Source organism: Tyto alba, unplaced genomic scaffold (assembly GCF_018691265.1).
Source record: "Tyto alba isolate M040663 unplaced genomic scaffold, T.alba_DEE_v4.0 Super-Scaffold_19, whole genome shotgun sequence".
Classification (NCBI taxonomy): Eukaryota; Metazoa; Chordata; class Aves; order Strigiformes; family Tytonidae; genus Tyto; species Tyto alba.
This window is the reverse complement of record NW_024881281.1, coordinates 12905755-12924534: the sequence shown is the minus strand read 5'-3', so window position 1 is coordinate 12924534 and position 18780 is coordinate 12905755. Positions and strand designations below refer to the sequence as shown.

At 54.3% G+C, this 18780-nt stretch overlaps 1 protein-coding gene across 1 annotated transcript in view; it reads right to left on the bottom strand.

The window, feature by feature from the left end:
• HIP1 (huntingtin interacting protein 1) overlaps window positions 1-7158 on the bottom strand; it is a 50385-nt gene extending 43227 nt beyond the window's left edge. Inside the window, exon 1 of the mRNA XM_042791536.1 lies at window positions 6982-7158. Within this exon, the coding sequence (XP_042647470.1) occupies window positions 6982-7098 (117 nt within the window). The 5' untranslated portion in view covers window positions 7099-7158. The remainder of the gene's footprint in view (window positions 1-6981) is intronic.
• Between the last annotated feature and the right edge of the window lie 11622 nt (window positions 7159-18780).

Sequence of the window (18780 nt, the reverse complement as noted above, 5' to 3'; positions counted from 1 at the left end):
TTTTGCATCTAGACCAGGGATCATTTACCTTCCACTGTGATTAGCCCAGAACAGCACACAATGTATAATTAGTCCAGCCGTGGGCTGGAACTCGCACATCCGGGCTAAAATACTGGCTGCACTCTGGTTTCTGCTGTCACCCGGGGAACAGTCTGTCCCCAGGAAGTTTTCTTATTTTCTTACTTGGTGACTGTGCAAAATAAATCAGCCAAGCTGGTGGGAGAGATTAGGGCCCTTCCTCCGGCCCTTGTGCTGCTGTGTGACCCCACAGTAGCACAAGGTTGCTGGCCCTGCATCCCCACTGCCCTTGCATGGGTCAGCATCAGGGGAGAATGGAGAGGGACCAAATCCCTTTAGGACAGAGGAGTTTTAAGTTGATTCTCCACACCCTGTACCAGCACCCAGCCCACCAGGGCTGAGCCACAGGGCTGCCTGCAAATCCTCTTCTCCTGCCTGCACTGAGGGGTCCCCGGGGCAGTCCTCACCAGACCTCCCAGCATTGCCTGCTGGGTGCTGATTATGCTTTTAAAAACATAATTATAAGATATAATAATATATATTATGTATTATATACTACATAATATATAATAGTATATATTATATAAAATATAATATTCGTCATTAAAAATAGACATTTTTAATTTTTTTTTTTTTTAAGTTAGTGTCAGGTTTTCATAAGAACAAGCCTGCAAAGATGTAGCAACCTCTGGCTCTGGCCACTGCTCCTGTTCTTGCTTGCTTTGAGTTATGAATGCCCCCATTTTTCTGGCTCAGAAATGCATGTATCTGAGGACCCGGGTGTCTGTGGAGCTCAGGGTATGTGCAAAGGCTGGGGCAGCCGTTTTAGTCTGCCAGCCATGAGAGCGACAGTTACGCAGCTGGAGGCAGGCGAGGGGATGAGCAGGGCTGAGCATTCGGGTGTTGGGGCTCATGCCTCAGTGCCTGTGTGCCGGATGGTGCTGGAGCAGGGGGGTGCTCAGCCTGGCCCCGTGTTGCACCCATGGGATGATGCACTGGGAGCTGCGACAGGCACCCTCTCCCCATCCTTGGTTTCTCAATCTTCAGCCAAAACTGTCCCTCTTGCAGCTTCAGCCCCTTCACTTTGGTCTGTCCAGAGGGTTTTTTTCCCCATGGAAGAGCAAAGCTGGGAGAAGCCACCCCCTCCTCATGACAGGCACCCACATCCTACCTGCCCTTCCCCACTGTCGTCCCTGGGCTCAGGGGCCACTGCCAGTGCTGGCAGAGGGGACCACACTCAGTCCAGAATCCTCTGATGGGGAATTTGTTAAAAATAATCTGTTTAGCTGGCTGCTTCTCCCCAGCAAAGCTGGGGAGGATGGAACTAAACGGGCTGAATTTCAGAGGGCAAGAGCCCCTGCGCACAAGACACCCTCAGCGGGGAGCCCTCTCCGAGCTGCAGAGCCACTGCATTACAACCACCCTGGCTCACACTGTTCATGCTGATCAAAGATCAGATTTTAAAGAGCCTCTTGAAACCATGAGGGCAGCATGTGCTGAGCAAAGGGCAAAGGGGTTTTGGGGCACCATCCCCCCAACATTCCCAGTTTCCCTCTCAGCCTCCGCTGTGATTTGAGTCAAGGTCCCCCCTTGTCACTTGGTGCTCCAAAAACATCACGTTCCCATCTGAGGCAGCCGACGACTCTGTGGCAGAAGTCCCCCCACTTTCAGCACCAACCCCATTTATCCTCCTGAGGCTCAGCCACTTCTGGAGACCACCACCACATTAAAAAAATTTTATTTCTGCATATATTTAAAAAAAAAAAAACCAAAACAAACCCTTCCATCCCAGATTGAACTAAAGAGAAAAGCAGCCCCTAATCTGGTAAAAGACAAACTATTTTCTTTCCCTGGGGATGGAAATAAATTCCTAAAAGGGATTCGCTGAAAAGAGATGAGATGACTCATTTCTTTGCTGCTGAAGCTGTATTCAATCCAAAGCACCTCTAATTCCGATTTAGAGACGGGAGACCGAAAGCATGGGGGTTCACACAGTACAAAGCACGGGAGCTCATTTTCCTGGAGATGAAAGAGCCATGAATTAATCCCCTGTATCACCTACTCCCCCAGGATGGGCTCAGCTGCCTTCAGCCCTCGCTCCCCACAGTCAGGAGCTATTTTTTCCTGTTCTTGCTAGTGTCAATATGTTTCTTTAAATATCTTTTCAGAGAGGCTATATATATAGCCCTACTCTGGTGCTTTGAAAGGAGCCTCATTTCCTGTGTAAGAACTGAAGTTCTTGGCAAAGCTGCCGGTGGCTGCAGCATCCGAACCACAAAAATTGTTTTTTTTTTCAGTAGTAAAATGGTATTTCCTCCACGACTGCAAGTTGTACCAAGCTAGGTCTGGTCTGAAAACAATGGGGCTGCTATGGATGGAGGATACGGTGCCATATTCCCAATTATGTAAATGATAGGGGAGAGGGATTAATTGCATTAATAGCAGTGGTAGGGCTGCAATGGTGCCCGAAGGTGGCACAGCCCATTGCAGGGACCAGGATGGGCACAGTGCTGCTTTCAACCTGCATTTGGCTGTGAAAAATGTTGATTCCCACATCAAAAGGACTTACTAACGAAGACTGGGGGAGGTTAAAAAAAAAAACCAGCCCATTTAATTTGGCACTACTTTGTGCCCAATAGATTTTCTCCTTCTTCTGCATGGTCTCTACTTGACTGGTTTTTGAGAGGGCTCCTCCAGCAGCAGAACAGGAAAGAAAACAGCTTTCCAGCCCCTGCGAGATGCTGGTGGGATGTCTCATGGATGCTCGGGACCTTATCTTTTCTGAGGAGAAGTGGCATCAGCTGTATTCGGTGTGCTGCATCTCCCCACCAGAAAGCCCCAAGCTTCAGGGTTTGACACTCCTCTGCACCATGTTGGGGACCTCTTATGATAGGAGCAGTGATGCGGACAGATGAGCAATCACTTTCTGCTGTAAATGTCTCACCACAGTAATTTCTGAGTCATAAGCTGCTTTTATTGCTGGCCCAGCAGCAACACACAGTCCTAAGGACCCAGCATGCAAATGTGCAAGAGAAGGTGGTGGCCATGGGCAACCCAAGCAGTCCATGGCTCTCTAGGCTACTCAGTGACTTTCTCAGAAAAAAACTGCAGTCGAAGAAGATAAAGTGCAAGTTTTTTAGATTTTCTGGAGGAATTTTAAACACGAAGTGTCTTCTCCCACCACTCACCACGATCAGGACAGATCACCCTCGGGATTGTCCCCAGTGGACAAGTGCACATGGACCCTGATGGGCACATAGCCTTGGTACAAGGCAGCACCACATCTCCTGGCACAAAGCCCCAGCAGACACAAGCTCTGGGGACAAGCATGAAACTTCTGTCCCCCTCCACAACCCCAGGCACCATTTCCACCAAATCTGCATGGATGTCTTCATCACTGGGACCCAGCACCACCTCCAGACCAGGCAGCTGGTGGGAAGCATGGACTGAAGCATGGCTGGGGCATCAGAGCAACACTCAGGACAGGAGGAAAAATAGGGGAGTTATGCTGTCTTTGCAGCCCAGAAGACAACACGCAATCACAATATACTGATTTCCTTCTGCCCAGAAGCTACAGGGGCAGGAACAAGGACCGGGGCTCAGTGCACATCCTGCTGGGACTCGGAGGACTTCCCCTGTCTTCACTTTCTGAGTACATTTACCCCTCTCCAGTGTTTGTTTTCCCAAAAAAGGGAAGCAGCTGGTGCTGGAGCAGCTGAGCAGAATCACGCTGGGTCAGGAAGAAGACCTTCCCACACCTTCAGTTTTCCAGGGTCCATTTGGCACCACCTCCGTGAGTCTGCAATTCTGCCTGCACTGATGCTGAGCAGTGCCTGGCCTTGCTGGCCATGTCCCTGCTGGGAACAGAGGGAAATTCCCCATGGCAGTCTGAAACATGAGTGAAGAAGCAGCACAGCCTGGCATTTCGCCCCAGTGTGTGTCCTCTGCACCTCACAGAAATCCTGCATCCTTCTGACTCTGTTTTCACTCTCCACACCTTGGCTCATCCAACTGTTGTCGGTCTTTGCCAAACCAGCCAAGCAAGTCAGTGCAGAACAAGATTCACTCCTTGGCACCATCATGGCACAACGACATCCACTGAGGACCGCTGCAGTGAGATGGGGAGGGAGATGAAAGGAGGGAAGATCCCAATGTACCAACCTAAATGAGGAGGTCTTCAGACCTTCCCTGTAGAGCTCTGACACCAAGACAGGCTCCTCAATACAACCAGGGGATACAAATGTCAGACTCAGATATCATGTCAAATACAAGTATTTATCTCAACATATGGCAGAATTTTTGCTTTGGAGGGTTTTTTCCCTCCCTTGTTGGTTCAAGGATTTATTCTACCCAGGTTGAGGCAATGACCACTGGTGAATCACAGCAAATGAAACACCAGCAAAGGGAGACAGTCATTGCAAAACCTGTCCCCTCCACCGCAGTGATGCACCCCATACAGCTGTGCATCTGCAGGACAGCAGAACTGCAGGATTTGGCATCCCTGTTGCTCAACTTTCTGTGAAAACTATCAGCACTGATGGCAAAAGAAGAGGGGAGCCCCTGGGCATGTGTCCAAACCCAGACAGCCCGATCTCCATGGTTCTCACTGAGGCAGCTCCTGCCCAGTGGGCAGCAAGGACATGCACAGCAGCACAACGGCAGGGACACTGTGTTTCAGCATGTCCTCAGGTTTCTCACATTTGCATCACCAGGAAAACTGAGACACCCGACCAACTATGGGAGAAGAAGAGGGGCCACTGGGAAATTGATTCCCGTTTGTCCCCAGGCCAACAGATGGATGTTGTCAGGGCAAAGACATTGTGCGACATGATGACCACCGTGAAAGCATCCCACCACCAGAATTTCCCACCACCATGAGTGATCCACTACCAGAATGTCCCACCACCGTAAGACCATCCAACCACCAGAACGTCCTACCACCACCAGGCCTTCCCGCCACCAGACCTTCCCACTACTAGCACGTCTCACCACCACCTGAGCTTCATAGGGTGCTCTCGTTTCTCCAACCTGAGTCTCAGATCACAAAAATCAGGTAGTGCCAAACCCAAGCAGTTGTTATTCAGGCTCACCAAAAGCCCGTTTTGACACACTTTCTGCCTGTTTGCGCTATTTTAGCCCAGAACAGTCTTCTTGGTGAGTGCACTGCTCTCATGAGACAGGCAGGTTTGAAGGCGAGGAGGGAATGAACCTGTACCTGTAGAAACGCAGGTAAAATTTTAATTTAAAACGCCATGTAACAGATTAAACCTTTCTTAAGAAAAGTCACTTTCAAAAAAAACCCCAAAACCAAAAAAACCCAAACCCACAAAGTTTCTATTAAAAAACCTCAGAAAGAAGAAGTTTGAACAAAAACTGGATGGCCAATGCGTGGAAGATCTGAGGGGAGCCTGGCAAGTTCCCTAAACTGGAGAGAAACAGAGAATGATGCAAAAATAAAAGGAAAGTGAGAAAGGAGATTGCACAGAGCTCAACACACAGAACAAAGAGCCAGGCAGGGACTGAGCTCCTAAAAACACCTGCTGTGTCATTTGTCTGCGAATCAGACCAGGAAGGTTAAATCCAGCGAGAATGGCTGTGGCGGGTGGTGTGAGGGCTCGTGGTGCTGCCGACGTGGTGCTGGGCGCTGAGGGAGCTGCTCCTCCAGCTGAGCCCGCGCCCACCCCGGATTTGCCCTTCCTGGGGGAGCAGCAGCTCTCAGGGAGCGCGTGGGAGCTCCCGGAATCCCGTGGGGTCATTTGCTGACACAACGGAGCAGGCAGGCAGCTGCATGGACAAACTAGTCCCCGGTTCCACCTTCAGCGCTATAAATAATTCATTTTTGAGGTAACTTAAGCAAGGAAGGTAAGAAGACTCCCTGTGCATAATCTCGCATCTAACCTTATATCCTGATGGTTTTCTCTCTGCAAAAAAACCCGCAGTGCTGAGCTCTGGTCTTTATTAACATTACCAAGCCATCATCCATGTGCCATTCCCACACCGGTCTCATCCAGGTCCTGCTCCCCGCCTGCTCTGCTCCCCGGGCACCTGATACCACTGGCCACCACTTCTGCCACTATCCTGCCTCAGTTTCCCCTCCTCTCCCACGGCAGCTCAGGACACCAATGCTTTGCCTTTCCTTTCCATCCCTGCACACAGGGCAGGGGCACACTGTCTCCAGCTCCTCCTGCTGCCATCCATCCCTCTTCACCCTCCCCTTGGTTTGTCCAGGCATCTCCCCAGCTGCTTCCAAGCACGTCCTTCCCCCAAATTGCCAGCTTTTCCCCCCAAAGCACCCCTGTTGCTCCCCCACCTCTGCTGCCGCCTCCCCTCTGTGCAGGACATCAAGCCATCACTTAAGACACAGGTGAAGGGCAGAAAGGGCCCGTCCAGACACTCTGGATGTTGCTGAGGAGCAAACTACGCCTGTTTTTCAACACGTCGGTGACTCTCCCCGGGAGCCATTTGCAGGGACAGCCCCTGCCCGCCGCCCACCCGGCTCCTCCCTCACCGCCCGCAGCGGGAAGACTCAGCCGCCACCCCGGGGGCCCAGCCCGGCCGAGGGGTACCCGGGGGGGGACCCCAAACCCTGCCCTCCGTGTCACCCACCGCCCCCCCGGGCGGGGCTGGCCGCAGCCCACCCCCACTAACCTGGCGCAGCCCCGCCCACTGGAGGCACCTCACCTGGCCCGGCCCCACCCACTCCGGCCAGCCCCGCCCACCCCGGTGAAGCCCCACCCCACACAGCCTACGGGCCGACGCGCGCTAGCCCCGCCCCCCCGCGTCGCACCTGGGCTGGCACCGCCCACTCTAGTATGCCCCGCCCACTCGGAGTAACCCCGCCCAAGCGGGCCAGCCCCGCCCGGTTGAACCAACCTGGGCGGCCCCGCCCCCTCGGGCGGCCCCGCCCCTCCCCGATCGGCCTGACTCGCCGGGCCGGCCCCGCCCTGCGGCCCCGCCCCGTACCTGGGCACGTTCGAAGCTCTCCCGCTCCGCCTCCGGGCCGCCACCGCCCGCCCGCCGGCTCAGCACCTTGGGCAGCGGGTTGGACACCTGCTTCATGGAGCTGCTCACGCGGTCCATGGTCCCGCCGCGCCCGCCGCCGCTCCGGCCCCGCCGCGCCGCACCCTCGCCGCCGCTCCGCTCGGCGCCGCCGCCGGCCGGACCCCGCGCCATTGGCCTGCCCACCTGCCACTCACGCGTGGACACGCCCCTCCGGCACCGCCTCCGCGCCGGCGGCTCCGCCCTCCGTCCCGCCCCTTCGCTCTCATTGATCGCCCCCACTGCCAGTCGGGAGGGGCTCCCGGGAGGGCCGGCTCAAGAGGCCGGCTCACGTGAGTGCCACCAAGCTCGCTGGTCCCGCCGGACGCCACTCAACGCCAGCTCCCGTCCCTTCCGCGGGAGTCTCGCCCTCCGTCCCGCCTTCAGAGCCCGCCCTCTTAGCACCGCCCGCCTCAGCCCTGCTGGTCACGCCCCTCACCCCCTTCTCACCGCCCTGTGATGATTGGCTTTCGCGCCTGCCGCTCACACCCCACTGCCCCTCCTGTGCGCGGCGTCGCGCCCCCTGGCGGGGGTGGGCGGAAGCGCCGAGGGCCGGGGCGGGTTGCGCCTTGCGCCGCCCGGCGCAGCGCTCGGGCCGAACCGGCCCCTCGGGGCACCCGGGGCCGAACGAGCCGCGGCCGCGGCCGCAGCCGGCCCGGGGGGGCCCCGCAGGCCCGGGTGCGCGGCCTGCGCGCCGCTGAGGCCCTGCCCCGGGCGGCCGGCCTGGCCCAGCCCCGCAGCGGGGCGCGATTATCCGCTCACCTCCGCTGCTTGGCCCAAAATATAAATAGGCCACCGGGAAGCACGGAGGCGTGTGGCCCTGCTAGCTCCCCCCGGGGGTTGCGGGGAGCCCGGCCCGTTTTCTCCCCTCCATGACGGGCTCAGGCCTGCGCGCCCGGCATTCGTCAGGCTTAGCGTGGCGTACCGGGTGGGTTCAGGGCTTCGCCGTTCTGGTTGGGGCCAGGGAGGAGGCTTCCCTGGGCTGTCGGCATGGACAGGGTGGCCGGCAGCCTGTGGAAAGGTTGTGTGGGCCTTTGCCTTTCACGGCATCCAGACTGTGGGTGGGGAGCCCTGGAGAAGGGCGCGCTCGGGCGGGAGGCGGTTGCAGGCACAACTGGCAGAGCAGAGCAAGGATAGGTCATTCCTCTGTCTGGTATTTCCCCTCTAGCATTGGCAGAGGGGCAAAAAAGGGTTACAGATGTCTGAAAGACAAGGAAAGAGAAGCAGGGGAAGGTTTTCCCTTCCCCTGAACAGTGGGCAGATGCTCTTTTGCATAACCTGATCCAGGCTCATGTCTCTGGTCTCGTCAGAGGCTTGTGCTGGGGCCTTGGTCTTTGCCCTCTCTCAACCCAGCGAATTTCTGGACTGTGGCCAGCTCCTGTGGTTTTAACCAGGAATCTCATCCCACTCTGGAGGTGAATTTCCCACTGAGACCTTTGCCAGAACTTGAATATTTCTTTGAAATTTGGGTAAATCGGTATTTTTTCAAAGAGACTGAAAAGCGTCTTCAGACTTCTCCCTGTCTAATCCCCAACGATGGCAAAGGGGGCTGTGCTGGGGTCGTGCCAGCTGGGTTCCTGGATCCTTAAAAGCAGGTCACACAAAATCGGTGTCTCTGCATCAAGTGGGGAATAGCTGTGCAAAACCAGCCCATCTGCGACTGCCAGGGGTGATGGAGCAATCTGTGAACAACTGTTGAGGGTGTGAGTTGTCAGGAGCTCATGTGCAAGCAATTCTCGCTGTGTAATTTACTTTTGTGGCTTATTTTTCAGCTGAAACAATTGCCACACAGGCACCCTCCTGTAGCGGCCCGGTGGAATGTGTGAGCCGGCTGTTTGTGTGATAGACCTTACCCGTCTCTGTGCCTTGGATATCAGATTCACAGCTGATGGGAAATGGCCTACACTGTGCAGCAAGGCCAGCTCCCGCCCCAGCTTGTCTCGACTCCCTGTCTGTCTTCTCTCTAATGTACTTTCTGGAAACCTGCCTCCTTCCTTGGGACTGGTCCCAGAGGAGGTTTAATGGGTTTAATTCATCCACTATTGCAGTGAGGTAATTAATAATTGAAGAAATGAAGTCATTGCCGAATAGAGATGGAGGAAAGAAAGAACAGGAGGACATTTGACAAAGGACAGAGGTCCTTGTGATCTGCCTGCCTCTTCCACCCCTCTGCCTGGCTAAAGGCATCCTGTGCCTGCATGGGCTCTCCAGCCTGCAGGCCTGGATCTGGGAGGGCTGGACCTTGACCCCGAGGTGAAGGACCTCTGTTAGCTGCTCCCTCTTACTGAAGAGCAGTCACATCCTCTTCTTCCAGGGCCAGGGCCGAGTGCCCATTTTGGGACCTGGGCTGGCTAACTGGGGGAGATTCCTCCTGCCTGGGAAGGAGCAGAGGAAGGCAGCTGGGTATGGGCCAGAATGGGATTTTTCTGCTGGCTGCTCCCACCTCCTCCAAGACAGCGGCTGTGACAGGATGGAGCCAGGATCCAGCCCACGGGAAAGCTGGTCAGACCACCCTGGGCTGGCATAATCCACCCAGTGGCTCTGCTGGGTTGTGCTTTGGGGCTCTGGCCCAGGCTCGGCTGCTCTGCAGGGATTTGGGGGATTCCCTTCTGGTGGGACCATGCGCTTCATTTTTAGGCTGCTCTGCAGGGATTTGGGATGCTGCTTTCCAGTGGGAGAGGGTGCCTTCCTTTTAGGCAGGTTGAGAGATTCTCCAGGAGAGGGCTGTTCCTGTGTGGTGCCTCTTCCTCTGCAGGGTCTGTTCCTCTGCCTCAGGTTTCACAGGGAGGTGACAGAGAAGGACTAGTGCGCAGGGCAGAGAAAAGGTTGGTTGGGCACCTCTCACCCAGCAGGTCGTTTTCGGAAGCCATGGCTGGATTTTATCTGCTCCGGTTCTCTGTCCTCCTCTCGCTCCTGTCCAGGAGCCTGGACTGCAGCCTGGAGACAGAGGGCAACGGGGGAGCCCTGATGGGGATGCCTGGCCTGTGTGGGGACAGACATCATCTTCCCCGGTGTCACCAACTCCACTGCAGCTGCTTTGACATTTCTGGGGCAGGAGGCTTTGTGCTTGGGCTGTGGAGCATGGTCACCTTCCTTGCTTTCAGTAGCTACCTGGGATGTCTGCACCTGAGTGTCTTCTGGAGGGAGCATACCATGGGTTTGGTGTCTGCTGAGACATGGAAAGGCTGGTGTGGCTGCTCTCTTCTCTTAAAGCAGCCTAATGCCCAGCAGCGTGTGACACCCAGCAAGTGCTGGCTCCGGCTGGACGGAGGGGGCTGGAACTGGTGCTTCCCCCATTGCTGGGCTCCGTTGGGCAGCCTCCCCTTGCTGCTCACGGGCTCTGAGGCTCCTGTCCATAGCAGCCCTAAAAGGGGGCTGCTCCCTCTCTGTCAGGACATTGCTTCTCAGCTTGGGCTCAACCCCAGGGACCCGCAAGCAAAGGGGAGGAGGAAGAAGGGACTGCAGGGGCTGTGGACCCTGACTGCAGCCGAGGGATGCTCTGTTCCCAGGGGCTGGCAGCTAGATGCCCCCTTTCTAGCCCCCCTCCCCAGCCAGAGCCAGGAGATTCTCAGGGTGCTGCTGCAACACTCCTCACCCTCCCGTGGCCTGGCCCTGGCTCAGGCAGAGCACAGATCCCCCTTGTTTCAGCAAGAAAATAGAGGCACAGAGAGCACCACAGTCCTTCCTCTGTTACCCAGCTGGCTGCGCTGGAGCAGGCGGGCACAGGGCTCTGTGCAGAGATCCTGCTCTCTTCCTCCCTGCCCGGACATGGGCTCCCAAATGGAGCCCCTTCAGTCACCCTTTTAGACACAGGAAAGCACAATCTCCTGAGCCCACCCGAGGAGATGAGCCATCCCTGGAGGGCACATCATCTGGAAAGCCATGCATGGGGAGGACAGTGGCCCTCCACAAATGCAATCCCACAGCCACAAATACAACTCTGCCCTGGTGACAGGGCTATTTGCTCAGACCGTTGGACAAAACTATGAGTCGTAGTGTCCACCTGGTGCAGGGAGAGGGCAGGGTCTCAGGTGCAGGTCCAGACCCAGCAGGAGGGTCCTTGGTGGAGCAAAGAGCACTTGGAGCAGCACAGTGTACCAGGAGTAGGCGCTCTGTCTGAGTTTTCGTCTTTTGATCCCATTTTTGGAATGCTTTGGGCAAACCAGATGCTGCTGCTGAGTCCTTGTCTGCTCATGCTGTTGAACCCTGCGCTGCTACGTGGGGCAGCGAGCAGCAAAGGGAAGGGGCAGTCCTGGCTCCCACCTGGGAGAGCAGCTGAGGCAGAGCAGCTGCTTGGAAAGGGACGATTTGAGGATCTTGGAGAGGATTGCTTAGGTAAGGAGCGTGAGGGTCCACAGAACCCTCGCCTCTGTCCTGGGCGAGGTCTCGTGCTTGCCCAGCTTTTACAAGGAGGGATGTAACCCCAAAACATCACCAGGCGTGTTCTCTGCACTAAACCCTCAGCAACCGCCTCTGCTTGTCCAGGAACTCACAGGCAAAGCTGAGCATGGTTTCCAGCTGGCTCTACAGGAGGAGACCCGAACCCAACCTTGTGCTGCCGTGCTGCAGGGGTGGCTGCCTAGGTGAGAAACTTGTTCCAGAGCAGGGCCTGGAGGTGGGGAGTGTTTGCCATCTGCTGGAGAGCTTCCCTATTGCAGGGGCCGCAGGTCCAGCTGGAGCATTGCACTGAGCCCAGCCTGCAACCCTGGGGGTGCCCACCTTGTGCTGACTGCTTGTGCCAGGAGCAGGCGGTAGGAAAGGCCGGCCTCTCCCAGGATAGGACATGGGAAGCTTGCTTTGCTTCTGTGTTACGCGGCAGCCTTTGGCTGCCAGAGTGTGATCACTGAGAAGAGGTTTTCTGTGTGCGACTCGGGGTGTTGAGGGTTGCGTGAAGGACCCCCGTGCTTGCTGCGGAACAGTGTGGGTAGTGAATGAGGCAGGGGCTGCAGGAAGGCACGGGCTCTAGATCTGCAGCACCAGTCTTCCCTTTATGATATGGGCATAACCCAACGTTCGCCAGTGCTCTTGTGGAGCATTGCCTTTGCTTTCCAGATTCCTGAAATCTTACGGTCTGACTTGCAGACATCATAGGTATCTCCAGCTGAAGACAACAGGAGTCAGAGTTTGCACGTACAAAGTACCATGTAATGCCAAGTGCTCAGAAACATCAGATCCTGTCTGTCTCAAAGCTAACACCCAAATGTTTTTCTCTTAGTTTCTCTGAACCTCGGCTGCTGTAGCTAAAAAAGTCACGCAGTACTATAGCTGCTGGGCAAACCCTGCTCAGCTCCAGGCAGGTTGGTGCTCGGTGCTGAGGGCATCTTCAGTGAAACAAAGGTGTATATGTATGGCTGTAATTTGGCAAGGGCAGCCTGTGTCCTTGGAAGTACTACCAGATTTTTGTGAGGGCCACATCCTGACATGGCAGCTGGCCACCTCTTGCTCTTCAGGCTTTTGGTCCAAAAGTGAGGCTTCCTAGGTGCCCCAATTTTGTCTTGGAAAATTGCACAAACTGCAGCAATATATTTCTGCCTTGTTGTGTGCTTAGAAACTGTTGGTGTCTTTCTGTTGACATTTACCAAAAATATTCATCTGGAGGCATATCCTGATATATAAGTATTCAGTCCAGGGATTTCAATGCAATTTCACAAGCTACTCTAGAAACCTTACAGTCCTGTAGGACCAGTTTCCCTGGGGAATCAAATATGAGCAGTCTCAGAGGATGTAGACTAAGGGTCCATCTAGCCCAGCCTTAGTATCTCCAGATGTGGACACAGCAGACCCCTTGAAGAGAAGGGCACATATTTGTGCTGCCTCCCTTGAGTGCAGTCCCAGCCTCCAACCATTCTCATTTTACAAATCTTCTTGAGCTTATTGCTTTGAAATCCAAGCCCTGACTCAGACACATGAAAATTTCCTCACGATCACCATGTCCCTTGGCAAGGAGCTCCTCATATGAAGAGCTGCTTCCTTCTGTTCATTTTGGACCTGCTCTTGCCAGCTTCATTTGATAGTCTATGGTTCTTGTTCTGGGAGAGACAGTGAATAATTGCTATTTGTCCCTCTTTCTAGGCCACTCATCATTTTGCAGACTTCAATTCCCATGCTGGAAAGTCTCAGTTCCTCTAGAAAATAGCTCTTTTCCTCTGAGATCTTGCTTGTCTTGGAGCTGCACCACCCTGTGGTCACTGACTTCCCCCAGTCTGTTTCCAGCTGATTTGCTCCCAGTAAAAACCAGTGTTTCTCACATCAGTGATCTGGCAGCTCCCAGGGGCACTGTGATAATGTGATCCCCCAGACATGACTCCAACCTAAGAGTTGGTGTGCTGGAGCAGGCTGCCTTCAGGGCTAAGAAAAGACTTCCTCCTGCATCCCAAATCTGCTCCGGTGATGGATCCAAAGATACCATGTGTGGTTTCTATCGAAAGCTGAAACACACCATAAGGCGGAGGTTTTACAGACTCCATAAATAGCTACTATTTAGGATGTATGATATGGAGGAGTTTTAGAAATCAAAATATTTAGAGATTTGCATTATTTGTCTTGGCAGGATGGAGCAGCTAAGACTGAAATACAAAATCTTCCTTCAAGAAAGGAACAGAGCGGAGGAAAACAGTGAATAGGGAGAATAACAGAGGTGTCAAAACCTCCAAGAATTCCTTTTGCAATGAATGGAAGCAGGAAACACAGCCCGGTATGTCTGAAAGGAGAGAGAATTCATTGAAAATGTCTAGGCACATTTATATTCCTGATAGAAAATATTTATTTTTCAGAATGAATCTTGACATTTCCATCAAACTCATATTTGAATATTGCAGGAACATCCAGAACATTCAGCTAAAAGCAGTTCTAACCTGGGCTGTGTTGGTGTGAGCTGCATCAGCGAGGATGGCTCCAGCTCATTCCCCAGCCTGTTCTCCTCCTCTCAGTTTTATTCTAGTCCCTGTGTGGGGATGTGTAACAAAAATGTTAAGATGGGTCTGAACAGGGAGTGTGTGCAAACGTTGGTTGTGAGTGCACAGGTAGAAGTGGCAGGAGCAGGGGAATGAACGTAGTAGATGGTGGTGGCACCTAGGTGAGCAGGTCATCAGTGCACCGTGATCATCTCATCTCCCATCTCAGTCTGATCTGTCTCATCTCTCCATGTGGTTTCCCAGTCTGCCACCGGGTCAGATCTGTCTCCAAACCTGTTTCTAGCAACCCCAGCCTCAATCTGCTGTCTGTTGCCTCAGGCAGGGGTGTCAGTCTTGGTCTGTTATCTTGCGCACATCAAGCTGTCATGTCTCTTGTCTCAGGCAGCAGGTCCATCAGTCAAAAAAGCCAGCCCTGTGGGGACAGGGGTGTGCAAGGGGGCCTGCACAGTCCAGGCAGCTCCTGCCCATACCCCCTGCTCCCTGCCCAGGAGCCCAGCTTCACCTGTACCTTCCCCAGCAGCAGCTTCCCTGAGCAGCAACTGGGGAAAAAGGGTGCCGAGAGGTGGGGGAAGCGTGTGTGCAGGGTGAGGGGGGTCACTCATGGCTACGCTGGAGGTGCAGCGTGGCTGAACTGGGCATGGGGATAGAGGGGAGCTGTTCTATCTGTCCCAGATGTCCTGGCAGCACAGATAGGCACGTGTTGCAAGAAGAGCTGGAACAAGGAGGCAGAGGGAGTGCAGAGGTGCTGTGGCTTTGGGATCATGGCTCAGCACACACCTTCCTTGCAGGCTGGCCCTGCTGCTGGTTCTAACATCTTGTGCCAGGTGTGCTGCAGCCTACCTGGCCCCATGCTGGCAGCTCCCTGGGACAGCCACTCTCCCGAGGCTCCCTACTAGATTAAGCTGGATGCTTCAGGCAAGATGAGCAACTCCTGATCACTCGAGGGATGGACCATCAGCAGGCTGGCATCTTCCTAGCCCCACTCTGTGCAGCGCGGAGGTGAGTGGATCCAGTCCAGGACATTGCTGGTGGGATCTCGTGGCCCTGCGGGTGCAAGATTTCATTCTAGCATCTGAATGGACTCTGGAGCACAGGACAAGGGGGACTGTAGAGCAGGCAGGATCCCCGATGAATCCCGAGATCCTCAGCTGTTCAAATCAGGGTACAGTGAGTCCTTTGCTGCAGGTGATTAAAGCCCCAGCCTTGATTTGGGCTGTCTTGATTCACTCTCTATGAGTGTAACTCCTCAGCATGAGCTGGGATGGCATCAATCCCATCAGCAGGGAAAGAGAGATGCAGAGAAGTGAACAGATGTGTCAAGGCCTTTGCTGGCACAAAGGCAAAGCTGGGGACTGAGCCACGATCTCTGCAGAGAAACTGCAGGTTGCGGGCTAAATAGAGGCTCCTTTCTTGCTGGGTGATGGAAGATGCCTGTCATTGCTAAGGAAAAGCATCTTTCCAAAAGCCCCACTGGCAGCATGTGCCCTGGGGCCCCAGGGATCTGCAGGCAGACCCTCCCCAGCTGCCCGCTCTCCAGGCTTGTGCAGGCTCCTTGCCTCTGCAGCAGCAAGACGCCCACATGTGGTCTCACCCTGGCTCAGTTTTGCTCATGCTTAGTAACGCAGTGTTTTAGTGAAACAAAAGGCTCTGTGTAAAACAAATCCTGCAATGCCACCTAGCCCACGCTTTCTAACAAGTCTGGCTCACTTTTTCAGAACTGGATCTACTGAGATGTGATGGTGGTGTGCATCATGCCCTGGAGCACTTGGGAGTCCCAGGCCTGGAATGAGCTCTCCTTCAGCCAGTCCAGGGCATCTCTTCATTTGCCTTCTAATTCCTCTGGGTTCCTGAAAGGCCACCACTTTGGGCAGTGGTTTCTATTTTGTAATCATCCTCCTCTGCAGAGGAGCTACATCCCTTTCTTCACTACACCATCATGAAAGGCAGCCTGCTCATGTGGCTTTCCCACTGTGGCTGTGGTTGTCCAGTGCCCAGACACTTTCACTAGCACCATGAAGACCTCTGCTCTCCAGAGGCATTTCCAACAGGAGTTTTTCTGCCATTCCTGTCTCAAACAATATGAGCTAAACCTGTAAATCTCTTCTGTATGTGGCTGTGGCTGTGGGGGCAATGACAAAGCAATGTCAGGAGGGTGTCAATTCTACACTAATGGAACCAAATTATCATCTAAGCCAACTCTGCTGTGCCAACACGGTCTTGAGCTTCTAAAGCTCTTTGGAAACGTTAATGGCTGATTCTCACGGTCATGGATAACAGTGCTATTTTAGCTGCCACCGGTATTTGTGAAACTGCAATGTAGTAACAGAACCAGTTTCCTATTGACTCACGGTAAGTGGTGGTCAGGGGCAGAAGAGGAGCCCAGCCCTGGAATGGCACTGTGACCGACCCTCTTCTCTGCACGCTTACTTACTGAAGGCTGCCCGGGTCCCGTGGAGCAAACCCCTGGCTCCTTGGGGCAGAGCTGCAAGCAGGGCAGGGCATGGCTGCTGCGTGCCTCACCGGCCTGCTTTGGGGGCAGCTGGGGAGGGCTGCCTGGCTCACAGACTCTCCCTGCTCCTGTCGCTGTGGGAAAAGTGAATTGTCCCCAGTTTGTGATGCAAATATTCTAGGAAACACAAGTGCGTGGCAGCTATGGTCATCCTCCATCCGTTGCCATCATGTGACTTCTAGGCAAGAGGTCATCTACTACTCTTCTGAATCATTACTTCTAGGTTATCTATTAAGTCCTTTGGTCAGGGGAAAGGAAAAGAGAGGTAATATCCTGTTCTCTATCATTTCATGGTATCATACCATTATATAATATGCCACATCAGGCACTACCCTCCTCGGGCCTCTGAGCACTTCCCTATGCGGGACTCTGCGGCATCCTTGACACAGCACTTTTTCCATTGTGTCATGTCTTTCAGCAATATTTCCGGCATGTTTCCATCCTTGTTCACCGTCTCTGTCTATAAAGTGACCTGACCCCAGGGATCCTGCATCAAGCACAGCAAGGGCACTCTGCAGCTGTCTAGCCTGACTCCTACAATTTATCTCCACACAACAGAAGCATGAAGACCTCCACAGCTGCCCTTGCTGTATTTTTTGTGGCTGTTCTCTGCTACCAGGTCTCTTCTTCTCCAAGTGAGTCCAAGCTCTGCTCTCTGAGGAGCTCTCTCCTATTTCTTTCTGCTGTACAAGTCTAGCAATGCTTGGCAGTTCTCCCTTCCAAGCATCTGCTGCAGGAAAGGAGAGGCACATCTTGCTTCTCTGGCTTCTTGGGGGAAGAATGGCTGTGGTGGGAGCCCATGGTAGGAGCAGCACCTCCTCCAGCGGGCACCTCCTGATCTTCTGACCCTTATTTTCCTCAACAGTGCTTTTCCTGGTTTGGTTTAATCAGAAAACTTAACTTCTCTTCCAGCTTCTGTCAATGTTTCTGGTCCCTGCTGCGTCAGTTACATCAAAGGACTTCATCTGAGCCGTGTGGTGAGGTATGAGTGCACAGGCAGCCACTGCGCCACGCCAGCCGTGATGTGAGTAGATCTGTCCAAATCCTGGGGACCCTGCTCCACTGAAGGGTGGCAGTGCCAGGAGACCCTACATCTCACCCCATCCTGGCAAGGGAAAACACCAGGCTGGGCTCTGTAGTGTTAAGAGAACGGCCTGGAAGCATCTCGGAGGCCAATCCCACATCCCAGGAAACCAGTTTCTGGGCCTCCCTATTAGATTTGAGCCAAGAGAGCTTCTGCTGGTCACCCCCCTCATCCCCAGATAGCGGGACCCAGGCAAGACGGTGTCCCAGCTGGAGCAGGCATGCTGGGGACCAAGTGGTTTATGCAGCAGAGAGCAAGACACCAGTAACAACATTAAGCCAGTTTCCCTCCTGCCCCCCTCCCACCCCCCGCCTCTTATTTTCCTATTCTGCAGCTGTTCTGTAGGGGCTGTTCTGCAGCTATAGAGGTGTCTGGTTCGGTGGGGTTCACCAGTGGCAGGGAACTGGGGGTCCTCCTTGCCTTGCCTCGCCTCCAGGCTCCTTTAACTGGTTTTCCTTCTGCAGATTAACCACAGTCACAGGCAGATTGGTCTGTGCCAAACCTGGTGAAAAGTGGGTCAAGAATATCATGAATCACCTGAAGGACAAGGCAGGCAGCGGACAAGCAATGGACTGCTTCCTTCAAGCATCACCTCCGTGAGGACCTTCTCTTATGGGCACCTCCAAGACATGTCCCTTTTTTCTTATTGCCTGTGAATTTGGCAGACTATTTAATACAGTGTTTAGCTCTTTTATTTAAATTTACGCAAAGGTATTTTTAATTTATTTGGCATTTTCAGTGAAACTTTTCATTCTAATTTGTACTCATGATGTTGAAGTTATTTTGTGTAATAAAAAGGAGCAAAACCTGCAGCTTCTCCTGCGGGCTCTCGGGATGCTTCACGGAGGCTGTGGTGGGCAGCGGTGGCTAGGAGGGGGCGGGGTTGGCACTAGATGGGTCTGCAGGGCGACGGGGTGACCCCCAGCTGCCCCCCAGCCCCTCCGTGCTGCACATCCCCCAGCACGGTGGTGCAGTGCTTGTTCTGCTGGATCCGGGCAGGGATCCGGGCAGGGATCCGGGCAGGGATCCGAGCAGGCTCCAAGCAGGGATTCGGGCAGGGATCCGGGCAGGGATAAGGGCAGGGATCTGGGCAGGGATAAGGGCAGGGATCTGGACAGGCTCCAAGCAGGGATCCGGGCAGGGATAAGGGCAGGGATCCGGGCAGGCTCCAATCAGGGATTCAGGCAGGGATCTGGGCAGGGATAAGGGCAGGGATC